This window comes from Herpailurus yagouaroundi, unplaced genomic scaffold (assembly GCF_014898765.1).
Source record: "Herpailurus yagouaroundi ecotype Mexico unplaced genomic scaffold, PumYag 208, whole genome shotgun sequence".
NCBI classification, from domain to species: Eukaryota; Metazoa; Chordata; class Mammalia; order Carnivora; family Felidae; genus Herpailurus; species Herpailurus yagouaroundi.
In genome coordinates this window covers 321,067-348,703 of record NW_024412439.1, presented here as the reverse complement: position 1 = coordinate 348,703, position 27,637 = coordinate 321,067, and the positions used below count along the sequence as shown (strand labels likewise).

At 42.3% G+C, this 27,637-nt stretch overlaps 1 protein-coding gene across 4 annotated transcripts in view; it reads left to right on the top strand.

The window, feature by feature from the left end:
• The first annotated feature begins 12,110 nt into the window (after positions 1 to 12,110).
• The window catches only part of DHRS7B (dehydrogenase/reductase 7B), a 62,283-nt gene continuing 46,756 nt past the window's right edge, over positions 12,111 to 27,637 (top strand). Inside the window, exons 1-2 of one of the 4 annotated variants that reach the window (XM_040452972.1) lie at positions 12,154 to 12,217; positions 22,665 to 22,869. Coding sequence is in view for 1 of the 4 variants with exons in the window: in XM_040452970.1 (XP_040308904.1) it covers positions 12,198 to 12,217 (20 nt within the window). In the remaining 3 variants the exon portion in view is untranslated. Of the gene's footprint in view, positions 12,218 to 22,664; positions 22,870 to 27,637 lie in introns of those variants that run through there. The other 3 variants (XM_040452970.1, XM_040452975.1, XM_040452974.1) reach the window with 3 other exon arrangements.

The following is a 27,637-nucleotide window of genomic DNA, read 5'->3' as shown; positions in this document are numbered from 1 at the left end:
CCAAGGAGGAAGCAAGAAAGTGAATCATTCTCTGAGTTTTGTCCTAGGCCTCCAAACACCTGACAACATCTAAGAAGAACCAGATCCCAAACATGTTCCAGTACATTGACTTTGAACAAACCTCGGCCACACTGGCAGCAATGCCCCCTACCTTCAATGATGCGTGAAATAACACCTGTTATTCACCCATCACTCACCTTTGATTGGACGCTACCCTGGATTCCTGAAGGAACACACACCCTGGACCCCTTTCCCATGTAAACCCCTCACTCGTAGTGATGATGAGACTCACTCTTCTCTCGTTTCCGAGTCTCCCACTCAGTCTGCTATAACCTGTCGCTCGATGCTATTCAATAAACTTTGCTTTCACTTCCTCCTGGGTCGCATTTGACTTCTATCCTGTGCGAATCTACCTCCAGGCTGGTCCTGTGGAGCCCCCTCTGAGTCCTCAGACCTGGCCTGCCTACATCGCAACCTTCTGCTGTCACAAATAAAGAGGCACTGAATAGCCTTGTACACATGTCATCTTGCATATGTGCAAAGGTACCTTTAGAATCTTGGAATTTCTGGGAAGGAGGGAATATGAAAATTGAAGTGCTGAGAGGTATTGCTCAATCGCCCTACGTAGGAGTTTATCGGAAACAATGACATTGATCCTCAGATGAAAACCGGACAGGATTAAGAACACACTTTAGTTTCTGTATCATATGTGTGCCCCTTCTCATCCTCTTTCTCGGAGAGTCCCCTTCTACATCTTCTTTTCCTCTTTTCCCTTAGTTCACCAGATCCGGGGTATCAGGCAGGACGAGCCGGGTCATGCTGTGTAAGAAACGACCCGTGTCTCAGTGGAAAGTTTGCTTCCTGGTCACGTGCACGCCCATGGTGAGTCTGTGTCTTCTGCAGGTCTCAGCCTGTTAATGGCCAGTTTTGTGATTCTTATTATGATTGCAAGGTGCCCTCCAGCAAAAGCCATCAGGAAACCTTGAAAAAACAGAGGCTTATTCCTTACAAGACCTGGAAATTATACAGCACATCTGGAGTCACACAGTGAGGTTGAGGGTAGAGACAGAAAGAGGGGGCATGGGCCTTGAGTTCTACTTTTATTGGGGCCGAGGGGGCGGGGTTAGAGTTTCACAGGTTCACTCCTTATTGGCGAGTTGAAGACATAAGAGAGAGAATTTATAGTGTGGGGAGGAGGGGCCCTGAGTGGCTCAGTCGGTTAAGGGTCCGGATTTCAGCTCAGCTCACGGTTTGTGAGTTTGAGCCCTGCAATGGGCTCTCTGCTGTCTGCACAGAGCCTGCTTCAGATCCTCTATCTGCCCCTCTCTCTCCCCCTCCCTTGCTCTCTCTCTTTCTCTCTCTCTCTCTCAAAAATAAGTAAAAACATTAAAAAAAAAAAAAAAAAAGAAGTATGGGGAAGAGAAAAGACAGGTGGCCCAAATAGTTATGAAATCAATCAAGATTTCTAAATCAAAGGGCCCCCAGTGGGAGGGAAGTGGCCTGGCTTTTTATGTCGTCCTGTGGCTGGCAGTGTGTTTATTGGCCTTTGAAGTGGATGCCTCTTTGTAATAGACGCCTTGGCAATCAAACCTTAAGCCAAGCACTTGCACTGAGAGAGGGAGAGCCACCCTCAAGGCTTATGCTACAGTCTGCTAAGGTCCCCACCCCTCACTCTCCTCACGCCAGGACCCACACTATTGGAGATGCCCCTATGTGGGACACTGCTCATATTAAGGCAGGAAGAAAAGGGGCATGATAAACCGCACACTGATTTCTACAGTTTCTGCTTAGGAGTGATACATGTCCCTCGGCCCACATTTCATGGTTGATGCAAATATTAGGGCCACTCCTGAGTTCTACAGAGCAGAGATGTTTAATCCGTCTTCAGGTGGGGTTCCACATATGAGTGAACAATAATTCACTCTACCATGGCCCTATTCTCTCCTTACGTTGCAACGTAGACCTGGGGCCCACGCCCGCTCCCTTTCCCGAGGGTGACCCTAGGAACTCCCACGGTCTCTGCTCTGTCTCAGGCCTGACAAACCGACAAATTCAGTGCGTGCCGGGCTGCTCTAGTGGGCTCCCTTGCCAGAACCTCAAACCCAACACATCTAAAATGGAGCTCATTTTATTCCCCGTGCCCCAGCCAAGCCTGCTTCTTCTCTTGTGCCTACATCCCCCTGGGTCATGCTTAGGTCACGTTTGCCTCTTTTGACTCTCCTGTTCCCTCCCCTTCCATCCAGCACTTTGCCAAGTCACACTGAGTCTTACACGTACCTTGTCTCGGCATTCCAGCCACTCTCTGTTCCATTTCTATCTGCGCTCAGGGCCTTAATTTTGAAATCTGTTCCCTTCCTTATTACTAAACCACCTGGAACATGGGAGGTATGCACAAAATATTTATTAAATGATGGATTAACTTTATTTATTTTAAAAAATTTTTAAACAGTGTTTTTATTTATTTTTGAGACAGAGAGAGACAGAGCATGAGCAGGGGAGGGGCAGAGAGAGGGGGAGACACAAAATCCGAAGCAGGCTCCAGGCTCTGAGCTGTCAGCACAGAGCCCGACGCGGGGCTCGCACTCACGGAATAGGAGATCATGACCTGAGCTGAAGTCGGATGCTCCACCGACTGAGCCACCCAGGCGCCCCCCCCCCCCTTTTTTTTAATGGATTAACTTTCCATAAATCTGTAATGTGTTTTCAGCAAACTTGCAATAAGTTCGGGGCTAGGGATGCACCTGTGAACGGTGTCACTCGTGTGTTCTAACTGGGCTATCCGCCTCCTCTCTCAACCCTCTTCAGTCATGTTTCAGAGAGAGGTTGTGGAGATCTTCCTGATGCGGTATGCAGAACTGCTCAGTTCCCTGCTACAAAGCCAGTCGTGGCTGGACAGAGTCCAATCTGATCCTGTCTGCTCTCCAAATTCTCATTTTCACCTGCCTGCAGAGTAGCCGAATCAGACGACTAATCATCGTCTGTGCCCTTGCTAATGTCGTAAGAGCGCAACGGACATATCCAAAGACACGCAAATATCAACTTTTCCACGAAGCCTTCCTGGATGCCCATCGCCACTCATCTCCTTCCAAATTTCCGCAGCAGTGTGATTGAAACTCTTCTATACTGCATGCCATTTTCTCCTGTTACAGCTAAGTGTGTTCATGTCTTCTCCCTCCCTCGGATGGTGAGTTTCTTGTGTGCTAGAGCTGTGTCTGCTGTATCCTTGTACCCAGCAGTACCCTACACGGAGTGAGCAGTCCATAAGCATTTGTTGAACGGATGCAAAGGAAAGAGGAAGTAAGAAAACGAGGTGCTTTTCTCCACAAAGGTACCTTGATCCAGGCGGATGCCTGGTCGGTACTCTAACGAGCACTTACAATATACTTCAGGACTTCAGGCCTGGGCTCGAAGCAGCTGAACCCACAGGCTGCTGGGCTCTCATTGTGTGATCTACCACCCGCTCCTGGGTAGGTAATGGTGGGGGCTGTCACCTCCCATTTCACCTTACAGATCCTACGGTTCAACCCAGAAATGTCACAGACCGCGGGGCGCCACGGCTGATGGGGCTGCACGCGGGCGGTAAGGGTGCAGATAGCTTTTCATAGATCCTTAAACAGAAATTTGGAGAATCACACGTGTTTTCAAAAGCCAGAAATACCTTCTCCACGGCGGAAAGGCTCAAAGCTGCAAAATGGCCGATGCTGCAGTTTTGAGCCCCCAAGACGATTCCGTTTCCTTCCTGGGAGGAACCTTGAGATCAAAGCTTATTTGTCCGCCTCAAAGAGGGATGTGACCACCTCAAATATACAAACACACCCAGAAATCCATGGCCTCTGTTTTATCTGCATCTCTGTGCTAGGGCAACAGGGGAAGGGCCAACTGACCAATGCCTCTTTCTAGGGCAGGTGGAATTGCTTTGTGAAACTGTGTCTTTAAGGGAAGACAAAGAACCGAAGATATCCACCCTCCTGACCAGAGTTATTTACACACAATTCTAAAAAGAGGAGCTTAAAGGGTAGGGTAGCTGGCAAGAAGGTAAGAACTGCACAGACAGGTCACTCCTCTCGAGAACATCAGCAGCACAGCCGCCTCCCGCCTCCCGCCTCCCGGGAGAAAATGGAAGCTTGGAAGGGCAGCCCGCGCCAAGATGTCTCCGCCCGCGCCAGCGCGCCGCTCGCGGGCGCCACCTGCTGGAAGAGTTCGGAACACACCCTTCTTCGGGCCCTGCTTTCCTGATGGACGAGGCTGGTAACCCCCCCGGCCGCAGGACAAAGCGTTTGTCCCCTGCCTGGTATTCAACAAGGTCCTCAGTTTTAAGACTTCTGGCTCTATGGCCCTGTGAGCCCACAGAGTCACAGAGAGACGCTGACGGGAGAAAGATGTCGCTCCTCATACTATCTACCCTCCCGTCCCCACACCACCTCTAGGGCAGCAGTCAGATTTCCCCATGAATTCTGGAATTGTAAACCACACACGTGCATCACATTTTACTAAAATCATTGATTAGTTAAAGGGAGACTGAAAAAATATTCCATAACTGTTGTGATCCCATTTGGGGAATTTTTTGTTTTTTAATTTTTTGAACACACCGGGAAGTTCAGAAAGTGGAAGCCCTGGGGTTGAGTACAGAGGAGAAAGGCAAGTGAGACTACCTCTCATCGAATCAGGATTGACACGTTGCAACCATTGAATAGATATGTTTTGATTCACACGAAACCCAAACGGTTCTGGTGAACTAAAATGGAATTGGTTTTGAGGCAGGGTGTGTGTGTGTGTGTGTGTGTGTGTGTGCGTGTGTGTGTGTGTGTGTTGCAGGGAGGTGCTTTAGCGTCCAGGGCCCAGAATCAGAGAACTCAGTCCCTGGACTAGAAGAGAAGACCGCTGGAGAGCTGTGCTCTCTCACTGGAAAAGCTAAGTGGCATAACTATTTCCAGGGATGTGCCCTGGAGTAAGACTCCCCAGGTTCAAACTCCGGTGTCTGAAGGTTGTTTTTTCCATTTGACGTTAGCACATTGTCTGACACACAGATGTCTTTGACAGGAGTAGAGGTATTTGGTGGAAATAATGGTGTGGAAGGAATGTTTTTCAAAGTTAATGTGCCCTTGCCATGACTCATCTAGTGCTGTTCCATAGAACTCTCTGAGAGGGTAGAAAAGTTCTGTATCTATGAACACTTGAAATGTAGCTGGTGTGACCGAGGAACTGAATTTTTCATTTTATTTTAATTGATTTACATTTAAATAGCCATGTGTAGTTAGTGGTTACTGTATTGGACAGTGCAGTTTTAGCCCCAAATGCCACCAGCTTCCCGTGGAAAAATCAATTGTATGAAAATGTTTTTCCATCTGACACTCAGCCTTTCATGAATGTTCCTCTTGAATGTTATATCTGATTAAAATTTTGAAGAAACACAGTGTCGGTATTATTAGTTGGAATAGGCTATAGGATCCTATGGGAATTTTTACTTAAAAAGTTTTATATCCAGGGCACCTGGGTGGTTCAGTCAGTTAAGTGTCTGACTTCGGCTCAGGTCATGATCTCGCGGTCTATGAGTTCGAGCCCCACGTCGGGCTCTGTGCTAACAGCTCAGAGCCTGGAGCCTGCTTCAGACTCTGTGTCTCCCCCTCTCTCTGCTCCTCCCCTGCTCATGCTCTGTCTCTCTCTGTCTCAAAAATAAATAAACATTAAAAAAATAATGTTTCTTATAGATCCTTCCTCCCAGGGAAGAAATATAGGCTTTCTTATTTCCGACGGTCACAATCTCTCTTCAGCAGCCACCAGCCCTTGCTTTTCTCATAAGTTTCAGTGAGTAGCAATAAAACTCCCCTTCCTGCCAGGAAGAGGAACATTTCCCAGGAACCACAAACAATAGAACATGTTGTACGTGTTCCAGCTTTCTGCTTTCTGTTCTTAGATGGGCAACGTTAAAAAGTGCATTGCCTTTCTTCTGCTACCACTTCCCAGTTGTCCTTCTGACCATTTAGTATCTTTGGCATAACATTTACACACACAAGTTCATCTCCAAGGGGGAGAGGTCATATGATAACTGCAAACTACCAATTCAATCCCAAGTGCTTTGGGAAGGTGGTGGTCTTTCCTTGCAGCTCAATTCGGTGGAGGAGTTATGGAAGGGTCCTCTGTATCTCCCCCAGCCTTCAAGTAGCATCATACAAAGCACAAATCAGAAGGAAACATTATATATATACACATATACATATATGTGTGTGTGTGTGTGTGTGTGTTTTGAGAGAGCAAGTTGGGAAGGGGCAGAGAGAGAGGGGGACAGAGGATCTGAAGGGTGCCCTGAGGTGCCCCAAAGGAACCGATTATATTTAAAAAAAATCCATGGGGTGGGGGGGAAGGGGTCATGTTAGAGTTCATGTCACTAATAGAAAATTTCTCCTTCGAGCTATACAAAATCTGTGTGATTACCATTGAAACATTTTTTTTTTCTTTTTCTGCTCTCATCAGAGGAAGATATGGGTATGTATCCTTGTATTCTTGCAACAATTCCACCACTGACAGCAATAAAAACAACAGCCACAATTTACTGAGCACTGACTTATGTGGCACTTTACAGGTGTTATTGCCTTTGGTTTCATACTTTATTATCTTCATTTTAAGATGAAACTGCTGAGGTGTTAAGAAATTCAACATTTGTCGTGTGTGTGTGTGTGTGTGTTTAAATTTTAAACTTTATTTTTTTATTTTTTAAATGTTTATTTTTGAGACAAAGAGTGAGAGAAACAGAGCACGAGCGGAGGAGGGGCAGAGAAAGACGGAGACACAGAATCTGAAGCAGGCTCCAGGGTCTAAGCAGTCAGTCCAGAGCCTGACATGGGGCTCGAACCCACAAACCATGAGATCATGACCTGAGCCAAATCATGCAGTGTAGAGCATGATTATAGTACAACATCAAAACCAGGAACCTGACAGTGCATGTGTGTTTGTGTGCGTGTGTGCAGTTCTGTGTCATAGGAGTAGATTCATGTAACCACCGGTGCATTCAAGATACAGAATTATTCTATCACCACAGGGATCTCCTACTAGCACTTTATAGTCAAAATCATTACCCTTTCTCCCATTCTTTTTTTTTCTTTAAAGATTTTTAAAATTTTTTAAATTATTTTTGAGAGAGAGAGAGAGAGACAAGAGAATGAGCAGGGGAGGGGCAGAGAGAGAGAGGGAGACACAGAACCCAAAGCAGGCTCCAGGGTCTAAGCTGTCAGCACAGAGCCTGATGCAGGACTCGAACTCATGGACTATGAGAGCATGACCTGAGCTGAAGTCGGGTGCTTAACCAACTGAGCCACCCAGGCGCCTCCCCCTCCTAGCTTTCTCTCATTCTTAACTAACCCTGGCAACCACTAATCTGTCATCCCAAGAATTAATGTTATATAAATGGAATCATGAGTAGGTGACCTCTTGAGGTTGGCTTTTTTCACTCAGCATTATACTCCTGAGAGTCAGTCAAATTATTGCATGAATCAACAGGTCATTCTTTTCCCTTGTTATGTATTATTCCATGGTGTGGATATACCATAGTGTGTTTAACCATGAGGGCATTTTGGTTGGTTCCAGTTTTTGTCTATCACAAATAAAGCATCTATGAACAATTGCATTCAGGTTTTCATCTTTCCGTAAGTTTCTATTTCTCTGGGATCAATGTAATTACTAGGTTTTATGTTCAGTTTTTTGTTTTGTTTTGAGAAACTATCAAACTGTTTTCAGGAGTGGCTGTACCATTTTACATTCCCATCAGCAGTGTATGAGAAATCCACTTTAATTTCTTCTGTATGTCCTTTATTTCCTTGCCTTACCTTATTGCACTGGCTAGAACATCTAGTACTAGATTAAATAGCATCACTGAAGTTGAATGTCCTTGTCTTGCCCAATTTTAGAGGGAAAGCTTTGGTCTTTATTAGGTATAAGGGCAGCTGTGGGTTTTTCATAGATGCTGTTAATCTGATTGAGAGTTTCCTTTTATTCCTAGTTTGTTGAATTTTTTTTTATCATTAATGGGTATTTGATTTTGTTAAAATATTTTTCTGCGCCAATTGAAATGATAATATTTTATTTTCTTCATTAACCTCTTATGGATTGCACTGATTTTCAAATGTTGAAATAGCCTTGCATCCCTGGGATAAACTTCACTTGATTATGATGCAGGATTTATGTTATATGTTATGTTATGTTATGTATATGGATATTATATATGGATATATTTGGATATTATATATGGATATAATATATTTGGATATATTTGGATATAATATATTTGGATAATATATATGGATATAATATCCATAAATGGATATTATATAACATAAATGTAATTCTCTTTACATATTGCTGAATTGCTAGTGTTTTGCTGAGAAGTGTTCCCTCTATATTTGTGAGGGATGCTGGTCTATAGGTTTCTTTTTTTTTTCTGTTTTTGTTGTTGTTGTTGTTGTTGTTTTTCTCTTTTGGTACTGTTTCTGTCTGGTTTTGGTATCAGGTTAATACAAATTGACTTCACAGAATGAGTTAGGAAGTGTTCCCTCCTCCTCTATTCTCTGGAAGAGATTTGTAGACTGGTATTACTTCTTTAAATGGTTGGTATAGCTCTCCAATTAAGCTATCAGGGCCTGGACATTTCATCTTTGGCAGGCTTTTAATTATTTCTTTAATGGTTAACAGGCTATTCAACGTTTCTATTTCATATTGGGTGAGTTATGGTAGTTTGTACTTTTCAAGAAATTGGTCCATTTCATCTAAGCTGTCAAATCTATATGTATAAGTTGCTTTACTACTCCCTTATTATCCTTCTGATGTCTGTGGGTCTGTAGTGATACCCCGCTTCATTACTGATATTAGTAATTTGTGTCTTCCCTCCTTTTTCTCAGTCTTGCTAGAAGTTTATCAATTTTATTTATCTTTTGAAAGAACTAGCTTTTTGTTTCATTAATTTTCTCCACTGCTTTAAAATTTCACTGATTCTGGGGCGCCTGGGTGGCTCAGTCGGTTAAGCGTCCGACTTTGGCTCAGGTCATGAACTCGCAGTTTGTGAGTTCGAGCCCTGCATCAGGCTCTGTACTGACAGCTTGGAGCCTGCTTCGGATTCTGTGTCTCCCTCTCTCTCTGCCCCTCCCCTGCTCATGCTCTGTCTCTGTCTCTCAAAAATAAGTGTTAAAAAAATAAAAATAAAATAAAATAAAATAAAATAAAATAAAATAAAATAAAATATCATCGATTCCTGGAGCACCAGGGTGACTCAGTCAGTTAAGCATCTGATTCTTGTTCTCAGCGTCATGATCTCACAGTTGTGAGACTGAGCCCTGCATCGGTCTCCACACTGAGCATGGATCCTGCTTGGGATTCTCTCTCCCTCTCCCTCTGCCCCTCCCCTGCTCACACTTTCCCTCTCTCTCAAAATAAGTAAATGAGCATGGTTTAAAAAGAAAATGAAATATTATTGGTTTCTGCTATCTTTGTTATTTTCTCCTGCTTGCTTTGGGGTTATTTCGCTTTTTTTTTTCCTAATTTATTTTTAGCTTGTTTGCTCTGACACTGTTCCCTTTTCTAATGTAAGCACAGTGTTATCCCTCTCAGCACCACCTTGGCTGTGTCCCACAGGTTTTCATATATTGTATTCTCATTTTTGGTCATTTCAATTTATTTTATTTTTTTTACTCTATATAATTTCAATTCTTTTAAATTTGTGGAGGTGTTTTCTTTTTATGGCCCAGAATACAGTCTATCTTGGCCTATGTTCTGTGAATGCTTAAAAAGAATGTGTTTTCTGTTGTCATGGGGCGATGGTCTACACATGTTGATTAAATTCTGTTGGTTGATGGAATTGTGGAGCTCCTTCATGACATGTGGCATGGGAGTTGGCCTTGTTGAGGCCACTTGCTGAGCAGTGGTACAGGTCCTGACTCTTCATCTAGTTCCCTCTAAGACCACCCCAGAAAGGAAGGAGGGGGTACCTCCTCACCATCAAGAGGGGGTGGACGTTCAGGTTCCCCACATGGAACCATAACACCACATTGGGTGAGAGCCTTCTGCTCAATGGAAATGAAAGTCCAGCTCTCCACTTGGCCTTCTCTGACGTCACATCAGCAGAGGGAGGAAAGCGGTAGTGGTGTCCCTTTATTGCTCACCTTGAGAAGAAGCCTAAGGTTTCCACTTAAGTTTTTTCCGGCAGGAGTGGGTGTGAGGCTAAAGTATTTTTCAGAGGTTTTGGCTGGAGTAGAGCCATTGTTGAAATTTTCTGTCTTCCAAAGCTGCCCCTTTCCTGGTACTTCTAGTTAGAGAGAGCAGCAGTCTTTCCTTGGGGGCTTTGTCTTTGCACGTGGGCATTTCTAGGTTGCCTGCCCCTCTGGTACCAGTCTGGGGTAATGAGGCAAAACCAAAAAACAAACCCCAGGGACTCACCACCGTGTTGTTCCTCAGGTCCCAAGGTCCCTAGCCAGTCTGCCTTCTCTCCACTTTTCAGACACTGTTTATGCTTTTTAAATGTATATTGTCCAGCGTTTTTAGTGGCTCTTATCAAGAGGAATAGTGTGTCTATTCTGTCTTCCTAGAAAGTCCCTGTCCCATTTTCATTGAAAGCCATGGTGCTGTGCTAGCCTGGGGTCTATTTGTATAACATCCTGGCTGGGAAGTTAGAGTTCTTCACTTGCATTTGACAGAAGATCCAACTCAAATTGGCTATAAAAACATTGGAATTTATTTTCTTGCTTCCAGAATGACTCCAAGCAGGACTGAAGTGTATGAAGGGATGGATGATGGCTTGGAAAATTAACCCTAGAAAACTGGCTCAGTCTTGCAGTAAGGGCTCAGGATCATATTGGGTTTATTACTGGGACATTTGCACTTTCTGAACTAGCAAGCAGGAGTCTAGAGTTTCCAGAAGAGTGGGCAGGGGACAGGCGGGTCTACAAATTCCTGTGAAAATATCTAAGGAAAGCATATTATACATATTATTTGAAAAGATTAGCTAACAGTTAGTTAAAAACATAATTTCCTGTTTCTAGATTGTCTGAGTACTTGTGAGGCTCCCCATGAAATTATTAGTTGATGAAAATGAATAAAAGCAATGTACAGAGCAGTATCTACAGTATGCTGTTGGTACAAGGGACAGTGGGGAGAATGCTGAACGTATACGTAATTGCTTGATTATGCATGAGAGCTATGGAAAGACAAACACATCTCGTGGCATTGTTACCTAGTGGGAAGAGAACTGGGTACCTGGAGAACAGGAAGGGAGACTTCTCAACTTATACACTGTTGCCATCTCTTGAGTTTTGAGCTATGAGAATTCTCAGCTTCTCTCTCAACATCCTCTTTTCCACAGTTCCACTTCAAACAAATTCAGATCTTTTAAAAAATCTACTTGCAAGAACTACTTATATCTTGTGAATAAAAATCATTTTCAGATATATGTATTGCAAATCTCTTCTCCACTCTATTGCTTGCACTGTACTCTCTTTTGTCTTAAGTTTCCATGTCTTACATTTAAGGACGCAGCTTATCAGCCTTTCCCTTTCGGGTTGGTACTTTTCTGTGTCCTGCTAAAAAGGATCTCCCCGTCCCACGGTCACAGTATCACGCTGTTGTTTTCTAGAGTTGTACCTTTCACAGTTAGGTGTAGTCTTGAATTATTTTTTTGGTCCGAGGTAGAGGTCAAGGCTCATTACCCGCCCCCCACTCCCCTGCTGTCATTCAAGTGATCTAGCACTATTTACCTAAAGTAACTTTCCTATTGCATTACGGTGGCTCCTTTGTGGGGGAAAAAAACGCGACTACAAATCTGTGGGTTTGTTTCTAGCCTCTCCTTTTCCAGTGATCTTTTCATTTATCTTTGCTGTTTTAGTTATGTCTTTATAGTTCATAATAAGTCTTGATAAACTGTAGCAGATATTCGCCACTGTCCCGACCACGCCCTCCACCCCCGACCCCAACACGCTAACCGAGAGAGCGCTCGAAACACAAACGACGACCTTCCGAATTTCCCTCCAGAAGATGGAAGGAAGGCAATTACGTACGCTTAGCCTCTCTGACCTCAGAGTCGGGCGGATCCTGCCTGCACCTTGAGGGAGGCAGCCCGGCACGCATGCGCAGCCTGAAGGCCGGGATTGGACAGAGCCGCATGGGCTGGGCGAAGGAGGTCTCGCGTCGCTTCCGAGGCGGGAGGATGAACTTGATTGACCATGGTCACTGAGGCGACCAGGTAGGGGCTAGGGAGGAAGCGACCCTGGTGGCGAGGGGCGGAGGGGCGCGCCCGGAGCTGAGGCGCGCGGGCCTATCCTGAGTCGAGTGCTCTCTGGGCCCCGGGCGAGGGGGAGGGAAGCGGGCGTGGAGGCCGCGGACCCCGAGGGGCCTCCGGTTGCCCGCCGCCCCTCATTCTGAAGGAAGGCTCAGCTTATACTGGCACTTATACTGGAGTTCCGCCTCTGGCACTTTCTCTCTGGGCCGCCGGCGCCTTCGCGGAGGTCCCAGCGGCGGTGTGTGCGGCCGGAAAGGGCTGTGGTGAGGCCGCGGACCCGCCCGGGCTTCGCCGAGCGCTAGGCGTGCGCTCCCCGGCTCGGGCCTGTCCCTTTCCCGGATTCCGCACCCACGGACGTGGCGCCGCGCGTCAGGGCTCAAGCCCTGGAGGCTGGTGGCGCTGGAGCCTGGTGTTAGAGACCCAGGGTTAGCCGGGGAGATCCCGTTTTTCGTACGGCAGGGGAGAGTATCGCAGCAGGGGACTCTCTTACTTCTCTTACTCGTCCAATCCTTGTCCTGACGCATCCTGACTGTGCACCTTAGGGCAGATGTCTTAAACTCTTGGCGCCTGTGTACTCAGCTGTAATTTTGGGAATAATACGCCCATATTCGTGAGGTTGTTGTGAAATGTAAATGAGATTGCCTGTAGAATGTCCCCCCCCCCCCCGCCAGTGTCTGGCACATAGTAGTTACCCAATAAATGGTACCTGTAGAATTCTCTTTTAAGTTCCCTTTGGTATAGTGATTTGAGAGTTGAGAAGTTACTTTTGGTGTAACTTCTGAGCTTCATATATACCTGTGTTTAGTGAGCTAATAATTGATTCTTGCAGTGGAATTACCGGGAAGTGCTTTTCACGTCCTCCGACCGGTATGGAGGTGGGGGTGGGGGCAGGGTTGGTGGTGAGGAGAACCAAGAGGAAGTCAGTTTCTAAAGAAGTGGCAGGTGGAAAAAGGGATCCTCAGCTTGGCGATCCAGAGATAAAATTAGTAAAATGATCGAATTCTTCAGCAGGATAGGGAGGGGAACTAGCTTTTTGAACACCCACGTAAATGTTTTCTGTTGTAGATACCTCTCTTACTCCTCACCGCAAAAGAGTAAAGTGGGTGGTCTCTTCATATGCTTTCAGTGAAGTTATGCAACAAATAAGTGGAGGAGGCAGGGTTTTACAACTAGGCCTCTGTGTTAAATCTAGTCATTCTGGTCCGGGGGTTGCCTTTGAAGAGGTCCTTGTTAAAGAAGTTATATTCAAAAGGTAGTCTGGAGCCTTGGCATGATATAGTTTTATGAACATACAGAGGTCCCCCAACTTTTCCCCAGGGTAGCTTTTTATTTCTCCTGAGGCTTATGATGGGAAGGAGTGGAGATGGGAGGAAGAAGCAGGGTCATGACTGGGCCTTGGTCGGGGGTGATCAGTAAGACTGAGTGCTCCTTCTTGCGGGGATTTTTCTGGGATGGCGTTCTGCCGTCCCCCAAAACGATATGATGAGGCTTCCAGATTAACAGTTGATGAGAGTTTATGTAGTCCCAATAGGGGTTCCTTTAAAAGGAGGCATTATAAAAATGGATATGCATAAATTACATTTTGCTGAATTCATCTTTTTCAGTAGACAGAAGACCACCTGATTTGTTCCATTGTTTTCCGTTGCAACATTTGAAGCTTCATTGGAATCATTCCTTTTATTCCTGGGTGAGGGGGTTTCTTTTATTGTAGCAAACGCAGGACTTTGGAAAAAAACCACATTTATAGCATTGAAAAGGATCTTTGTTGTGATTTTTTTCTGGATTGTAGATTGATTAGGAACCTAGTAGAAACACTAAAACAGTAGTTACCATATGTTTATTTTATGGCACATACTGAGCCATTTACCTAAGAGGGAAGTACTATTTTAGTTCCATTTTTACAGATGAAGAAATTGAGGCTCAGAGAAGTCAAGTGATGTGTTTAAATTTGGAGACTCTAAGAGAGAACAGAAATAATGTTTAAGGGGGGGTCTCTTAGGGTTACTCGGATGCCAGACAATATAAGAACGAAGGGACATTTTCTCATGAAGGCATGGAGTTTCCTACTGGGAGAGAAGGGCACTTATCTCAAAGGCAAAAGCCTGGTGTTTTATCTGCATGTTCTGGGCCAACGTCAGCACAGCTGGACTGTGGTCCTTTGGACTTTGAAGCCCAGGTCTGGAACCTACTGCCTTGCAGTAATGGGTTGCTGATGTGCTTTGCTTTGAAAGAGGCCGACACTGTACACAGGAGTGTGCAAGGCATATAGATGCGTGATCACTTCACATCCAAAAAGATTCCTGGCTTTATAAACAGATCTATTTACGCTCTTTTTTTTTCTTTTTTAAATATTTTTTAATTTACATCTAAGTTAGTTAGCATATAGTGCAATAATGATTTCAGGAGCAGATTCTTTAATGCCCCTTACCCATTTAGCCCATCCCCCTTTCTTTTCTTTTTTATTTAAAATTGTTTTCTAGATTTTTAAAAGTCTTAATTCCAGTATAGTTAACATACAGTGTTATATTGACTTCAGGTGTATGATACAGTGACTCAACAATTCTATATATTACTCGGGGCTCATAAGGTAAATGTACTCTTAGTTCCCTTCACCTATTTCACACCTCTGCCGCATACACCTCCCCTCTGGTAACCATCTGTTTGTTCTCTATAGAGTCCGTGTTTTGTGTTCTCTCTCTCTCTCTCTCTCTCTCTCTCTCTCTCTCTCTCTCAGTTTGTTTATTTATTTCGAGAGAAGGAGAGAGCAACCATGATTGGGGAGTGGCAGAGAGGGAGAATCCCAAGCAGGCTTTGCGCTGTCCACACAGAGCTGGACTTTGGGCTTGAACTCACAAACCGTGAGACCGTGACCTGAGCTAAAACCAAGAGTCAGACGCTTAACTGACTGAGCCACCCAGGCGCTGCATTCGTTTGTTTCTCTTTTTCTCCTTTGTATGTTTGTTTTGTTTGAAACAAACGAAAACATGGTGTCTTTTTCTGACTTATTTTGTTTAGCATTATACTCTAGCTCCATCCGTGTTGTTGCAAATGGCACGACTCCATTCTTTTTTATGGCTGGATAACACCCCATTGTGTATGTATATATATATATATATATATATATATATATACCACATCTTTATCCATTCATCTCTTGATGGACACTTGGGCTGCTTCCATAATTTGGCTATTGTAAATAACGTTGCAATAAACATAGGGGTGCATATATCCTTTTGAATTCCTGTTTTCATAGTCTTTGAGTAAATGGCCAGTAATGTGATTACTGGATCATAGGGTAGTTCTGTTTTTAATTTTTTGAGGAACCTCCATGCTGTTTTCCACAGTGGCTGCATTGCACCAGTTTGCATTCCCACCAACAGTGCAAGAGGGTTTTCTTTTTCTTCATATCCTCACCAACACTTGTTGTTTCTTGTGTTTTGGTCTTGGCCATTCTGACAGGTGTGAGGTAACATCTCATTGTAGTTTTGATTTGCATTTCCCTGATGATGAGTGATGTTGAATATCTTTTCATGACTCTGTTGGCCTTCTGGATGTCTTCGGAGAAATGTTTGCTCATGTCTTCTGCCCATTCTTTAATTGGGCTATTGGTTTTTTGGGTGTTGTGTTTTATAAATTCTTTGTATATTTGGATACTGACCCTTTATCAGATATGTCATTTGCAAATATCTTCTCCCATTCAGTAGGTTGTCTTTTAGTTGTGTTGATTGTTTCCTTCACTGTGCAGAAGGTTTTTATTTTGATGTAGTTACAATAGTTATTTTTGTCTTTGTTTCCTTTGCCTCAGAAGACATATCTTGAAGGAAGTTGCCGTGGCTGATGTCAAAGAAGTTATTGCCTGTGCTCTCTTCTTCAGAGTTGTTTTAGATAATACGTTCCTATAGTATACTTAAAATATTGTATTCAGACTTGCCACTATATGTTTGTATAAAGGAGCCGTGTTTGTGTTTTAGTCAAGAGCATGGAATGAATGTACCTTCCCTAACATATGCATTCCTCTCTTTCCCCATGCTTTAAGAATAATAATAGTTAACATTCATTGAGTGTTATGTGCCAGAGTTTATGCTAAGCATTTTATTGAACTATTCAATTCTCGCAATAATCCTATAAAGTAGGGACAGTTATTTTTATTTATAGAGGAAGAAATGGGCTCATAGATGGTAAGAAATTTATACAAAGGCACAGAGCTAGTAAGGGCAGAGCCAACTCAATGTACTCCAAAAACTAGTGCTTATCTATGTATTTCATTCATTCCTTCTTTGAGCAGATATTTATTGAATATAGCTACTCTCTACCAGCAGTGTCCTAGGTGTTGGGGGTATGGTTATGGTCAAAACAGACACAGTCCTGTTGTTGGGTTGCTTATAAGTCTAACGGGAGACGGAAAGAGAATTACAAATTAAATATCAGTTGCAGTTGTAGAACGTGCTCTGGAGGACAGTAGAGGGTGCTAGGAGAATGTGTAATGGGGCCCTTTGGCAGTGGGAGGGAATGAGGAGAGACAGGGAAGGTTTTGCTGAGGAAATATTTAGCTGAGACCTTTAAGGACTGAGTTGGATTACATTGGGCAAAGAGAAGGGTGAAGAGCTACCAGGGAGAGGGAACCTGGATTGGGGAAGGACTGTGGCTCTTGGAGTCAGCAAAAAGGAAGGGCCTCACCATGGTGGTGTGGCCCTCCACCCTGTGTTTCTTACAACTCCAAGTCCAGCAGGTCGCAGTGCCTCGAGGATGGGAGCAGCTGGTGTCTTGTAGTTACTGAAAGACCTGTGTGGCCAAAGGGTGGAGGATGGTGCCCAAGTCAAACACACAAGGGAGGTAAGGGTCCTACCCTAAGAGCAGTATTGCTCCCCAGTCTTGGATTATTTACAGTCAGCTCCACAAACCATATCTGCTTTCCAGTTCTGATTGGAGTCCACCCTCCTTCTCCAAACATGCGGTTAGACCTCTGGTTGCCTACAGGATGGATGTTGGGGATGAGAGGAGGGATAAACACCTAAATATGAGATGTGATTGGCATCGGTAATTTGCCCTATAATGCTAAATAAAAACTGAGTGCCAGTGTTTTGTTTCGTCATATTGTCTCTGGTTTGCAAAATGATTTAACGAACATTTTATAGCCTCACTATGGTCCACACCCTGTGTTAGCCACCTATGGTACAAACATATAAGGACATTCTTTTCCTTCACCGTGCATAATTTACTTAATGTTTATTTGCCTTCCATTTAGGATGCTGCAGTTGTTTTATCAACATTATTTTTGGACATACATTTACTTTGCATTTATTATGTGCTGGGCACTGTGCTATGGATATAGCATGAACAAATAGTCATAGTCTCAGTTGTCATGGAGTTTAAGCTCCCAGCCGGGGCTGGAGGGCAGAGAGAGAGGGAGTCAGGAAGATGAGGTTGAAGAGGTAGCAGGGGTCAGACCATGCAGGCCTCATAGGTCATACCAAGGATTTAGGCTTATCCTGAGAATGGTGGGAAGCCATTGAAAATTTTCAGTCATGAGAGTAGCATCAGTGGGTCTGTGTTATCAAAAGATCACTGTGGCTCCTCAGTGGACGCAAAAGTCGATGGATTTGAGAGCTATTTAAGAGGCAGGATCAATAGTGCTTGATAATATGTTCACTCTGGGGTGAGAAGGGAGAGGGAGGTGTCAGGGCTAATTCTTCATTTTCCGGCTTGTGCTTCCGTGATAGGAAACCGTGAAGGAAGAACATGTGTTCAGTTTTGGAAAAGGTGTCTTTGAAATAATCCAAGTGGAGGTGTCACAGAGGCAACGATATAGGAGTATCTGGCACTCAGATGACAGTAATGGGCTAAATCCCTAACAAACTCTTGTCAGGGAGGAATTTTTTTTTCTTGTATTGTGGTCATCAAGGTTGGGAGAGTGGCAGTGAGGTAGCCCAGTAGAGAGTAGAACTTCTACACGTTTATGTGGGGAAAATAAAATCTGCCTACCTAAGAAATGATCTTCACAAATATGTAATGAAAGAAACGAGTTTTATTACTGAATGAGCATTAACCCAGACTGGTATACATCACAAGTAGTGTGCTAATGAGATTACAAAAACAAAAAAGAAATTCTACCTTTTACAATCCGTTACATATAAAGTCTCAAGACGAATGGTAATCTTTAAGAAGACTTGACGGTGGCATTTGATGTACTTGCTTTCATAGTTCATCCTAAATTCAGCTGGTAATTGTGGTCATCTGTACTAATTCATTGCCTTTATCTGAAGGTAAAATAAAACATCTTTGATTTCTTTGTGCAGGTAATAGAGGTGTGTAGGCTAAACTCCTACCCTGATGGGGAGCTGAGGCACTGTCTTCCTAGATATTTACATTTATTTATTTAAAATATAATTTGTTGTCAAGTTAGCTAACATACAGTGTATATAGTGTGCTCTTGGTTTCAGGTGTAGATTCCCGTGATTCATCGCTTACATACAACACCCAGTGCTCATCCCAACATGTGCCCTACTCAGTGCCCATCACACATTTTCCCTTCTCCTCTGCTCCCACCATCAACCCTCAGTTTGTTCTCTGTGTTTAAGAGTCTCTGTTTGAAACTGTCTTTTCCCCTTCTCTTCCCCATGATCTTCTGTTGAATTTCTCAACATCCAGATATGAGCGAAAACATATATCTTTCTTGGACTTATTTCACTTAGCATAATATCCTCCAGTTCCATTCCCGTTGTTGCAAATGACGAGATTTCATTCTTTCTCATTGCCACGTAGTACTCCATTGTGTATATAAACCACAATTTCTTTATCCATTCATCAGTTGATGGACATTTGGGCTCTTTCCATGATTTGGCTATTGTTGAAAGTGCTGCTATAAACGTTGGGGTACAAGTGCCCCTGTGAATCAGCACTCCTGTATCCTTTGGATAAATTCCTAGTGGTGCTATTGCTGGGTCGTAGGGTAGTTCTATTTTTAATTTTTTGAGGAACCTTCACACTTTTCCAGAGCGGCTGCACCAGTTTGCATTCCCACCAACAGTGCAAAAGGGTTCCCATTTCTCCACATCCTTGGCAACATCTGTTGTTTCCTGAGTTGTTAATTTTAGCCACTCTGACCGGTGTGAGGTGGCATCTCAGTGTGGTTTTGATTTGTATTTCCTTGATGATGAGTGACGTTGAGCATCTTTTCATGTGTCTGTTGGCCATCTGGATGTCTTCTTTGGAAAAGTGTCTATTCATGTCTTCTGCCCATTTCTTCATTGGATTATTTGTTTTTCAGGTGTTGAATTTGGTAAGTTCTTTAAAAGAGATGGCTTCGGGGCGCATGAGTGGCTCAGTCAGTTAGACATCTGATTCTTGATTTGGCTCAGGTCATGATCTTATGGTGAGATTGAGCCCCAAGTGAGCCCCACACTGGGCTCTGTGCTAGTCTGTTTAGGATGCTCCCTCCCTCTCCCCTTCCTTGCTCACACTCTCTAAAATAGAATAGAATAGAATAAAATAAATTAAAATAAAATAAATAAAGTAAAATAAAATAAAATAAAATAAAATAAAATAAAATAAAAGGCTTCTAGGACTCTCAGGAAAATTATTCCTGAGTTCTGCAGCTAGCTTATTTAGCCTTTAAAAAGATTTGCATACATATCAAAGGGACAGAAGAAAACTTTATAAATACTAGCTTTTAAAAAAAATGTTCTAAGAAAAAAGAGGGAGAAAAAAATGATCTCGTTCCCTTTTGGCAACAGGGAAAGGTCAGTTTCAAAAATTTACTTATACTTACAGTGCAGTAAAATGTTGGAGTGGAGCACACACAGAAGGGGGATTATTCTGAAGATGACTTTTAAGTGAGTTCCATGTAGTTGAGTATGGGTAGGATGCCCTCAAATGGCCAAATCTAGCCCACAATTTCTTATACATTGATTTAAAGAAAAATGTGGATCTGGATCCTGCTGGTAGTTTCCAGCCAAAACTATCATTTCTCAGTCCTACCCATTGTTAAAAAACAAAATTCAAGGTAAGTAAAATTTAAAGATCTTATTAGCTTGGGACGCCTGGATGGCTCAGTTGGTTGATCATCTGACTCTTGATTTCAGCTCAGGTCATAACCCCAGGGTTGTGGGATTGAGCCCTGCATCAGGCTCCACGCTGAGCATGGAACCTGCTTAAGATTCTCTCTCTCCCTCAGCTCCTCTGCCCCCTGCTTACTTGCGCGTGCTCTCTCTCTCTCAAAAAAAAAAAAACAAAACAAAAAACAAAAAACAAAAACAAAAACAAAAAAAAAGGTAAAGGTCCTATTAGTTTTATTCAGTGACTCATGAATCAAGCAGCATTGCATCTAGCAGACAGAGAGGAGCTCTGAAGAACTGTACAAAATGAAAAGACTTTTATAAGCAGAAGGGAGTTGGGGTGCCTGGGTGGGGCAGTCGGTTAAGCGTCCGACTTCAGCCAGGTCACGATCTCGCGGTCCGTGAGTTCGAGCCCCGCGTCAGGCTCTGGGCTGATGGCTCAGAGCCTGGAGCCTGTTTCCGATTCTGTGTCTCCCTCTCTCTCTGCCCCTCCCCCGTTCATGCTCTGTCTCTCTCTGTCCCAAAAATAAAATAAAAAACGTTGGAAAAAAAAAAAAAAAAAAAGAAGGGAGTGGGAACAAGGAAGTTATATTAGCAAAAAGTGGTTTGGTTTTGGCAAGGTTACTTTCCTTTAGGGGAGCTAGGGGTCTGTCAGACAAATTACGTCACTAATGTTCACCAGATGATTCCTGATTGGTTTAAGATTCCATTTCTGGCAGAGGCTGAGACTGTAATTAAGACTCGGTTTGGTGATGTGGGGCTTAGCTTACGTGACTCCATTTTGGGTCTGTTTTCTTATTTTTAACCCCAGTCATCCACATATGAGACCTTTCTTTTGTCGATAATGTTATGATTTTAATGCAGAAATGAACTCTCCATTAATCTATTCTGGAAAACCATAAACATGAGGATGAAAATTGAGCCTGAATGGCATGTAAATTTAGCTTGGAAGCTTCTTGCCACCCATCAAGGTAGGAAATTGAATAAATGATTTTAGATTCTACTTGAGCTCTCCCTCTCATCTTAAGTTTGTGGTAACCTGAGACTTGTCTGCTCATCTGCTTATGGAGGGAGAGGTCTGCTGATAGCAGCTGAATTAATGGAACATTGCTTACAGTAGTTTGAACTTATTGCTAAGGTCATGTTTGTACTAGGAACACGAAGTTTTGAAGGGAGAGGTAAGTTTTTCCAGGTTTATGTGAGTAGTACTTAGTTGTTCAACTGCAAGGTATATTAGGAAACCGCTGTTGCTTCACAATTCTCTGTGAGTATGGTATTATAGTCCAGATTGGCTTAAAACATTTGCTAAACTGAATCAAGGAAATTGTACTGAGTTCCTATTAGGCATTTAGCTTGTTTACATTCCATTCTTGCATAAAAGCTTTTGTATTTTGTTTGGGTGATTTCAGCTGAGTATAGGGATTTATTCATCTCCTAGACAGTGTTAAAATTTTTCCTGTTTTAGGCTCCAACCAAAGGATTATTAATATAATTATTATTTACACCTTATTTGATGTACTTAATAGTTAATGTGAACTTTAGAATCTGAATACCTGGTTCAAATCTCTATTCTGCCACTTGTTAGCAGTGTGATTTCAGGTGCTTTTCTCATTTAGCAAATGGAAATAGCTATCATACCTACCCCATAGGATTGCTACGAGGATGAAATGAGATCATGGGTATGGAGTATGTAACCCAGGACGTTGCAAACCTTAAAAAGTTAGTAATTGTTATTAATATTTTTCTTCATATAATAGCCAATTATGGTAGCAAGCTAAAAGTTACTTTTTTAAAGTATAATTTGGACATCTGTGTAATATTGTTTCACTCTATTAAAGTCGTGTGTTAGAAGGAATCACGGAATAGGTAAAAGATTATGTTAGATATAGAAACGTACTTCTGGTTTGAGGAGTTGGGATACGTAGTAATTTGTACCACATTTTCAAGGGAATGAAGGATTGTGACATTAGATCTTATAGCATTCTGTAACACATAAAAAGCATCTGAAAGCAGCACTGTTCCTCTTTTCCTGTTCGTTTTCAGATCTTCACAAAGGGTGAGTGTTTTTCTGTCTTCTCAACCTGGAGATTTACAAATTGTGACAAAGAGTGGTTCTCACATACCTGCGCATGCACCTCCCAAGGGCCCAGTCTGGTAGGTTGCACCAAAGTGGTATCGTTTTTGGTCTCCACTGACTCTTTGGGATGGTGATTGCGGCCTGACGTTCTAGCTCCTGAAAACTAGGAGGGAGCCCCAGGTGCTGTTAGGGCTCAGTCGGCTCATTTCACACAGGCTGTCCGTTTGTTCATCATTCGTTCAGAAATATTTACCGAACATCCACTTTGTATCTGACACAGGAAACAGAGAGATGAATTGAGGGGCTTAGGCCACCAGGGAGAGACCACATGTGGACAGATCACGTACAACCAGGTGTTCCAAGAACTCTGGCATGAGGCATCAGACAATTCTGGGCTTTCTTCTTCATCTCATTTCATACTTTCAGGTTGAGAAACACTCACATGAGGTAAACATGCAACAGCAGAGGATGTTTTAGCAGCCAGGGTAAGTAATTCCAATGGACCTCTCTCATCACTTTGTAGTGTACAAGGAACTGTTATCTCTCTATTCCTTAGCTCATAACTGTCTCAAGATGTGTGTAGAATGAGGATTATTTCCTTCTTTTATTGGTAGGGGAGCTGGGATCCAAAGGGGATGATAAGTTCCATTGTGGAACAGAAAGTAAACGGTGGCAACATTTTGACCCCAAATCAGTCACTCCACCATTGTAGTAATTACAGTGATTTGCATTTCATTTGTAATTCTGGACTGCCTCAGTTTAAGGAATCTAGACTTCTGCAAATCCAGGTGTACTAATTCATTCAGGTTTAAGAGGTGAATATTTGCATTGAAGAAGGACTTGCCAGCAAAGGTAGGTATTCTAACTTGTGTCCAGATGGACTCCAGGGGGTTTGTGGATCTCTTGATATCATTTACACAGTTTACCTGTATAAACTTGTACTTTAGCAGATTCAACAGTAATAAGGCTTTCAAAGGACTCTGTATTGAGAAAAGGTGGAGAATTTTAAAAATTCAGTCTACAAGTTTAAAAACTATGGTACTTAAGTTTTTCTCAGACAATATTTCCTAGACAGTAAATGCTCCAAAAAATTGTTTAAGAAAATAAAATTTAAATGCCACTTTGTAGGAAACTGTTATGTTCCTTACTGTGTGGTAGACTATTGTACTATGTAGAAGTGTCTCAATTAATGAAAAAGGGGATAAAAGAGAAGGAAATTAAAATAGTTAATTTGGCCACCCATGAGTGCCGGACGTAGCAAGGAAGATTAATTTATCCATTTTGTCTGTTGGTTCTTTTCACCCTGACATTACTTAGCAACTTTCTAAGTAGATAACCCAGCAATTGTAGAGATAAGTGCTATCATTTCTAATCCTTCCTGCAACCGTGTGAGAAAGGTATTAGGTATATTTTGCAGATGAGGAAATTGGCTGAACTATTAAGTAACTTGTCTAGAGATACTTACCTAGTTAGTCTGATTATTGGTATTTGAACTTAAGTCTGCCTGGTTCCAAAGACAGTGTGCTGTATCATATAAATAATTTTAAATTATTATTCACACCTCTCATTTATTTCTCAGTGGAAAAATGGTAGCTGGAAACTTGATCTTAGGTAAAGATCAAGACAGACTTAAATTTAAAGAGAAATTATTTGTTGGGGGAAAAACACTGAATCGTGAGAAACAAAATTTGGTTTTGAATTGTATTAGAAGGAAGGCATGGATGGACAACTGTAGCAACTGAACCAGGCCAGGGATACTGGAGAAAGTGAGGAAATGTGAATTCTTACAACAAGAAGCAGTTTCGCAGTGATCTAGTCTCTTTTGTCTTTCTTCCCATAAACTTGAAATTTATTTTTTTCCCCTCAACATTTTAAATTTAACGTGGCCACACATCACATCTTACAAGCCATCTCTTTTGAAAGTTTCTAAGTGACCTGCAGTATTTGATTATGAAGACATTCAGATAGGATATTTGAGAGAAATAATTTCCGTTCGGTTAGGTTTGTGTTATCATCAGTTTTAATTTCTATCAGTAGAAAAAATTCTATTAAGTCCTTGGGATGGGCTGGGAAGACTTCTGGTATGGTGAAGAGGTTACAAATTTGCCCTCCCCAAACTAACTTTAAACAGGACAAAATTGTCAAAAAGAAGCATTTCAGAGGTCTGGGAATTGACTAAAGACAGACAATTGAGAAGCATTTATTCATGAAAAAGCACTGAACATTAGGTAAGACCAGTGAGAATCTGTGGCATTCTTGTCTGCACTACTCCCACCCCATACCCCCAGCTCAGTTAGTTCAGTAGCTCCATCAGGGTGGGGCAGGTGGTGAAGACCAGCTGTCTCACTGTCAGAGGAAGCTAACTATTTGGAACAGAGAGAAAACGAAAAACCCTGCCCAGCATCTTTGTCAATAAAGCTAGTAATCTTGTTGGGAGGTGAATGGGGAAGGCCAACAGCTTACTTAGTCTTAAGTTGTGGCCCTGGTTGGGCATGCAGTGGACCAGGAGACTAGTTAGAAATTTGACAAGTCCTATAAGTGAGACAGCCGTAGATGGGTTTGATAAACCCCCAAATACCCTGGATGACTGGAAAGCTACATGTATGAGCATAGTTGACTAGGGAGGGCACAAGCTATCTATATACATCCCTGCATGTCAGTGTGCAAATACAGAGGAGTTAAAGAAAGCTTAATGGAAAGTAAAAGCTGAGGAAGACTTAAAATGTGCCTGAACTTTGAAGCTACTTCCCATACCACACACAGATTTATCTGCAAAGGGTAGAAGCTGTATTGCTTTGAGGTGTTTGGGCACAAACCCTGACATGCACTGTTGACCATTACGATACTCAGATACAGAGTCTACACCCTCAGTAGGAAGCCAAACATAAAAATAAAAATGAGAAGAAGAAAAAAAAAAAAAAAAGAAAAAGAAAAACTGAGCAGAGATATCAGTGGCCACACTGAGTGAGACAAAATCTATAGGTTTAACACAGGCAAGTTATTAAAACAAATTTTAAAAGTCAGCTACTCTGGCAGTCTCCAGAAGGGAAAATGAGAATCTGGAGTCGCTAACAATGTGATATCTAAAACAGCCAATTTTCAACAAAAATTTATAAGACATGTTGAAGAAACAGGAAAGGGTGACTCGTACCTAGGGGAAAAAAAGCAAAAAGAGCAAAGGTTGAAGACAGATTAATAGAGCCTCAGAAATCTGTGTGTCAATATCAAGTACTATCATTTGGGAGTCCCAGAAGAAGAGAGAATGGGACAGAAAAAATATTTGAAGAAATGATGTCCCCAAACTCCCAAATTTGATAAAGAACATTGTATTAATTTCCTATTGCTGCTGTAATAAATTACCACAAATGCAATAACTTCAAACTCAATAAATTTATTATCTTATGGTTCTGGAGGTCAGACTAAAATCAAGGTGTCAGCAAGGTTGTATTCCTGCTGAAAGCTCTAAAGGGAATCTTTTTACCTGCTTTCTAGCTTCTAGAGGCCATCAGCATTCATTAGCTCAGGGCCCCTTCCTCACATTACTCTAAACCTCTACTCCTATTGTCACATCTACCCATATGACTCAACCCTCCTGCCTCCCTCTTATGAGGACTCTTGTGATTGTATTGAGCCTGCCCAGATAATGCAGGATAATCTCCCTATTTTGAGATCCTTAATTTCATCATATCTGTAAATTTCCTTTTACCATGTAAATAAGGTAATATACTCCTAGGTTCCAGGGATTAAGATGTAGACATCTTTGAGGGATTTTTATTCAGGCTACCATAAACATCAGTATATATATCCAAGAAACTCAGCAAACCCCAAGTAGGGTAAACACAAAGATTCACACTGAGATACATCATAGTAAAACTGTTGAGAGGCAAAGATAAAACTTAAAAGCAATAAGAGAAAAATTACTTTTTCACATACCGGGAACAACCATATGATTAATGGCTTAACTTCATCTTAAAGAATGGTGTTGGAACTTTTGGTTTCTTATTCAGCATGTAAGGAGCTTAGAAGCTGCCCTTCCAATCCCAACAAGCAAAAAGCTGAACAAATGGAAAAATCAGCCAACGCTTAGGATCTGTCAGAATCATGAGATCACGGAGCAAACTGTTGACACCAAAATTGGTGAGACAGGTACAGAGAATCATTTATTGGAGTGGTAAGAAAGTCTGAACTGTAATTGACAAATTGCTGGAGGCTCCGTGTGAACAAGTCTGAGAGTTAAAAACTGTGGAGGGACCCAGTCAGAAGAGGGCCCCACAGTTTGATGAGTTTTAACTTAAGAAGCTCCACAAGGCCCTCATACTGAATATTGAAATATTTTGAAATATGTCACAGCATTCTGTCCTTAACAAGACCTGCCCCCAGGAGAAACTATTTTATCTAGAGAACTTACTTAGGGCAAGGGAAATCCTCAACTCCCATCTCCCTCTAGTCATTCTGTCCTATCTAAGAGGGGAAAAAACCCTGAGAACCACTGATGAAGTTAACGGTTTGGGAGATGGGCTCACCAAAAGACTAGATAGAACCACAGAGCCATAGTATGCTTCCACTGCCTCTACATTTCTCAAGGCCTATTTACTGCAGTTCTTTTTAACCAGCACATCCTATCTGCCTTTCAACAGAACATTACAAGGCATACTGAAAGACAAGATAGTTTGAAGACACTGAACAGCATTAGAGCTGGAGTCAGATATGGCAGAGAAGTTGGAATTATCAGACTGAGAAAGGAAAAAGTAAGCAACATGCAAGAACAGATGGGTAATGTAAGCAGAGAGATAGAAAATCTAGGCAAGAATAAAAAATGCTACAGATAGAAAACACTCTAAGAGAAATGAAGAATGTCTTTGATGGGCATGGCTGTGGAAAGAATATCTAAGCTTGAGCATGTGACAATGAGAGCTTTCGAAACTGAAAAGCAAAAAGACAGAAAAATATACAAGAACTGTGAAATAACTACAAAAGATGTAACATACACATAATGGGAATACCAGAAGGAAAGAGAAAGAATCAGAAGAAAGATTTGAAGCAATAATGATTGAGAATGTTCCCAAATTAATCTGAGACACCAAACTATAAATCCAGGAATCTCAAAGAACACCAAGTAAAGTAATGTCAAGAAAACTAGACACAACACCTAGGCATACTATTGTTAGACCTCAGAAAATCAGAGATAAGAAAAAAAATCTTGGAAGAAGCAGAAAAAAAAATGTATATATATATTACCCATAGAGGAACAAA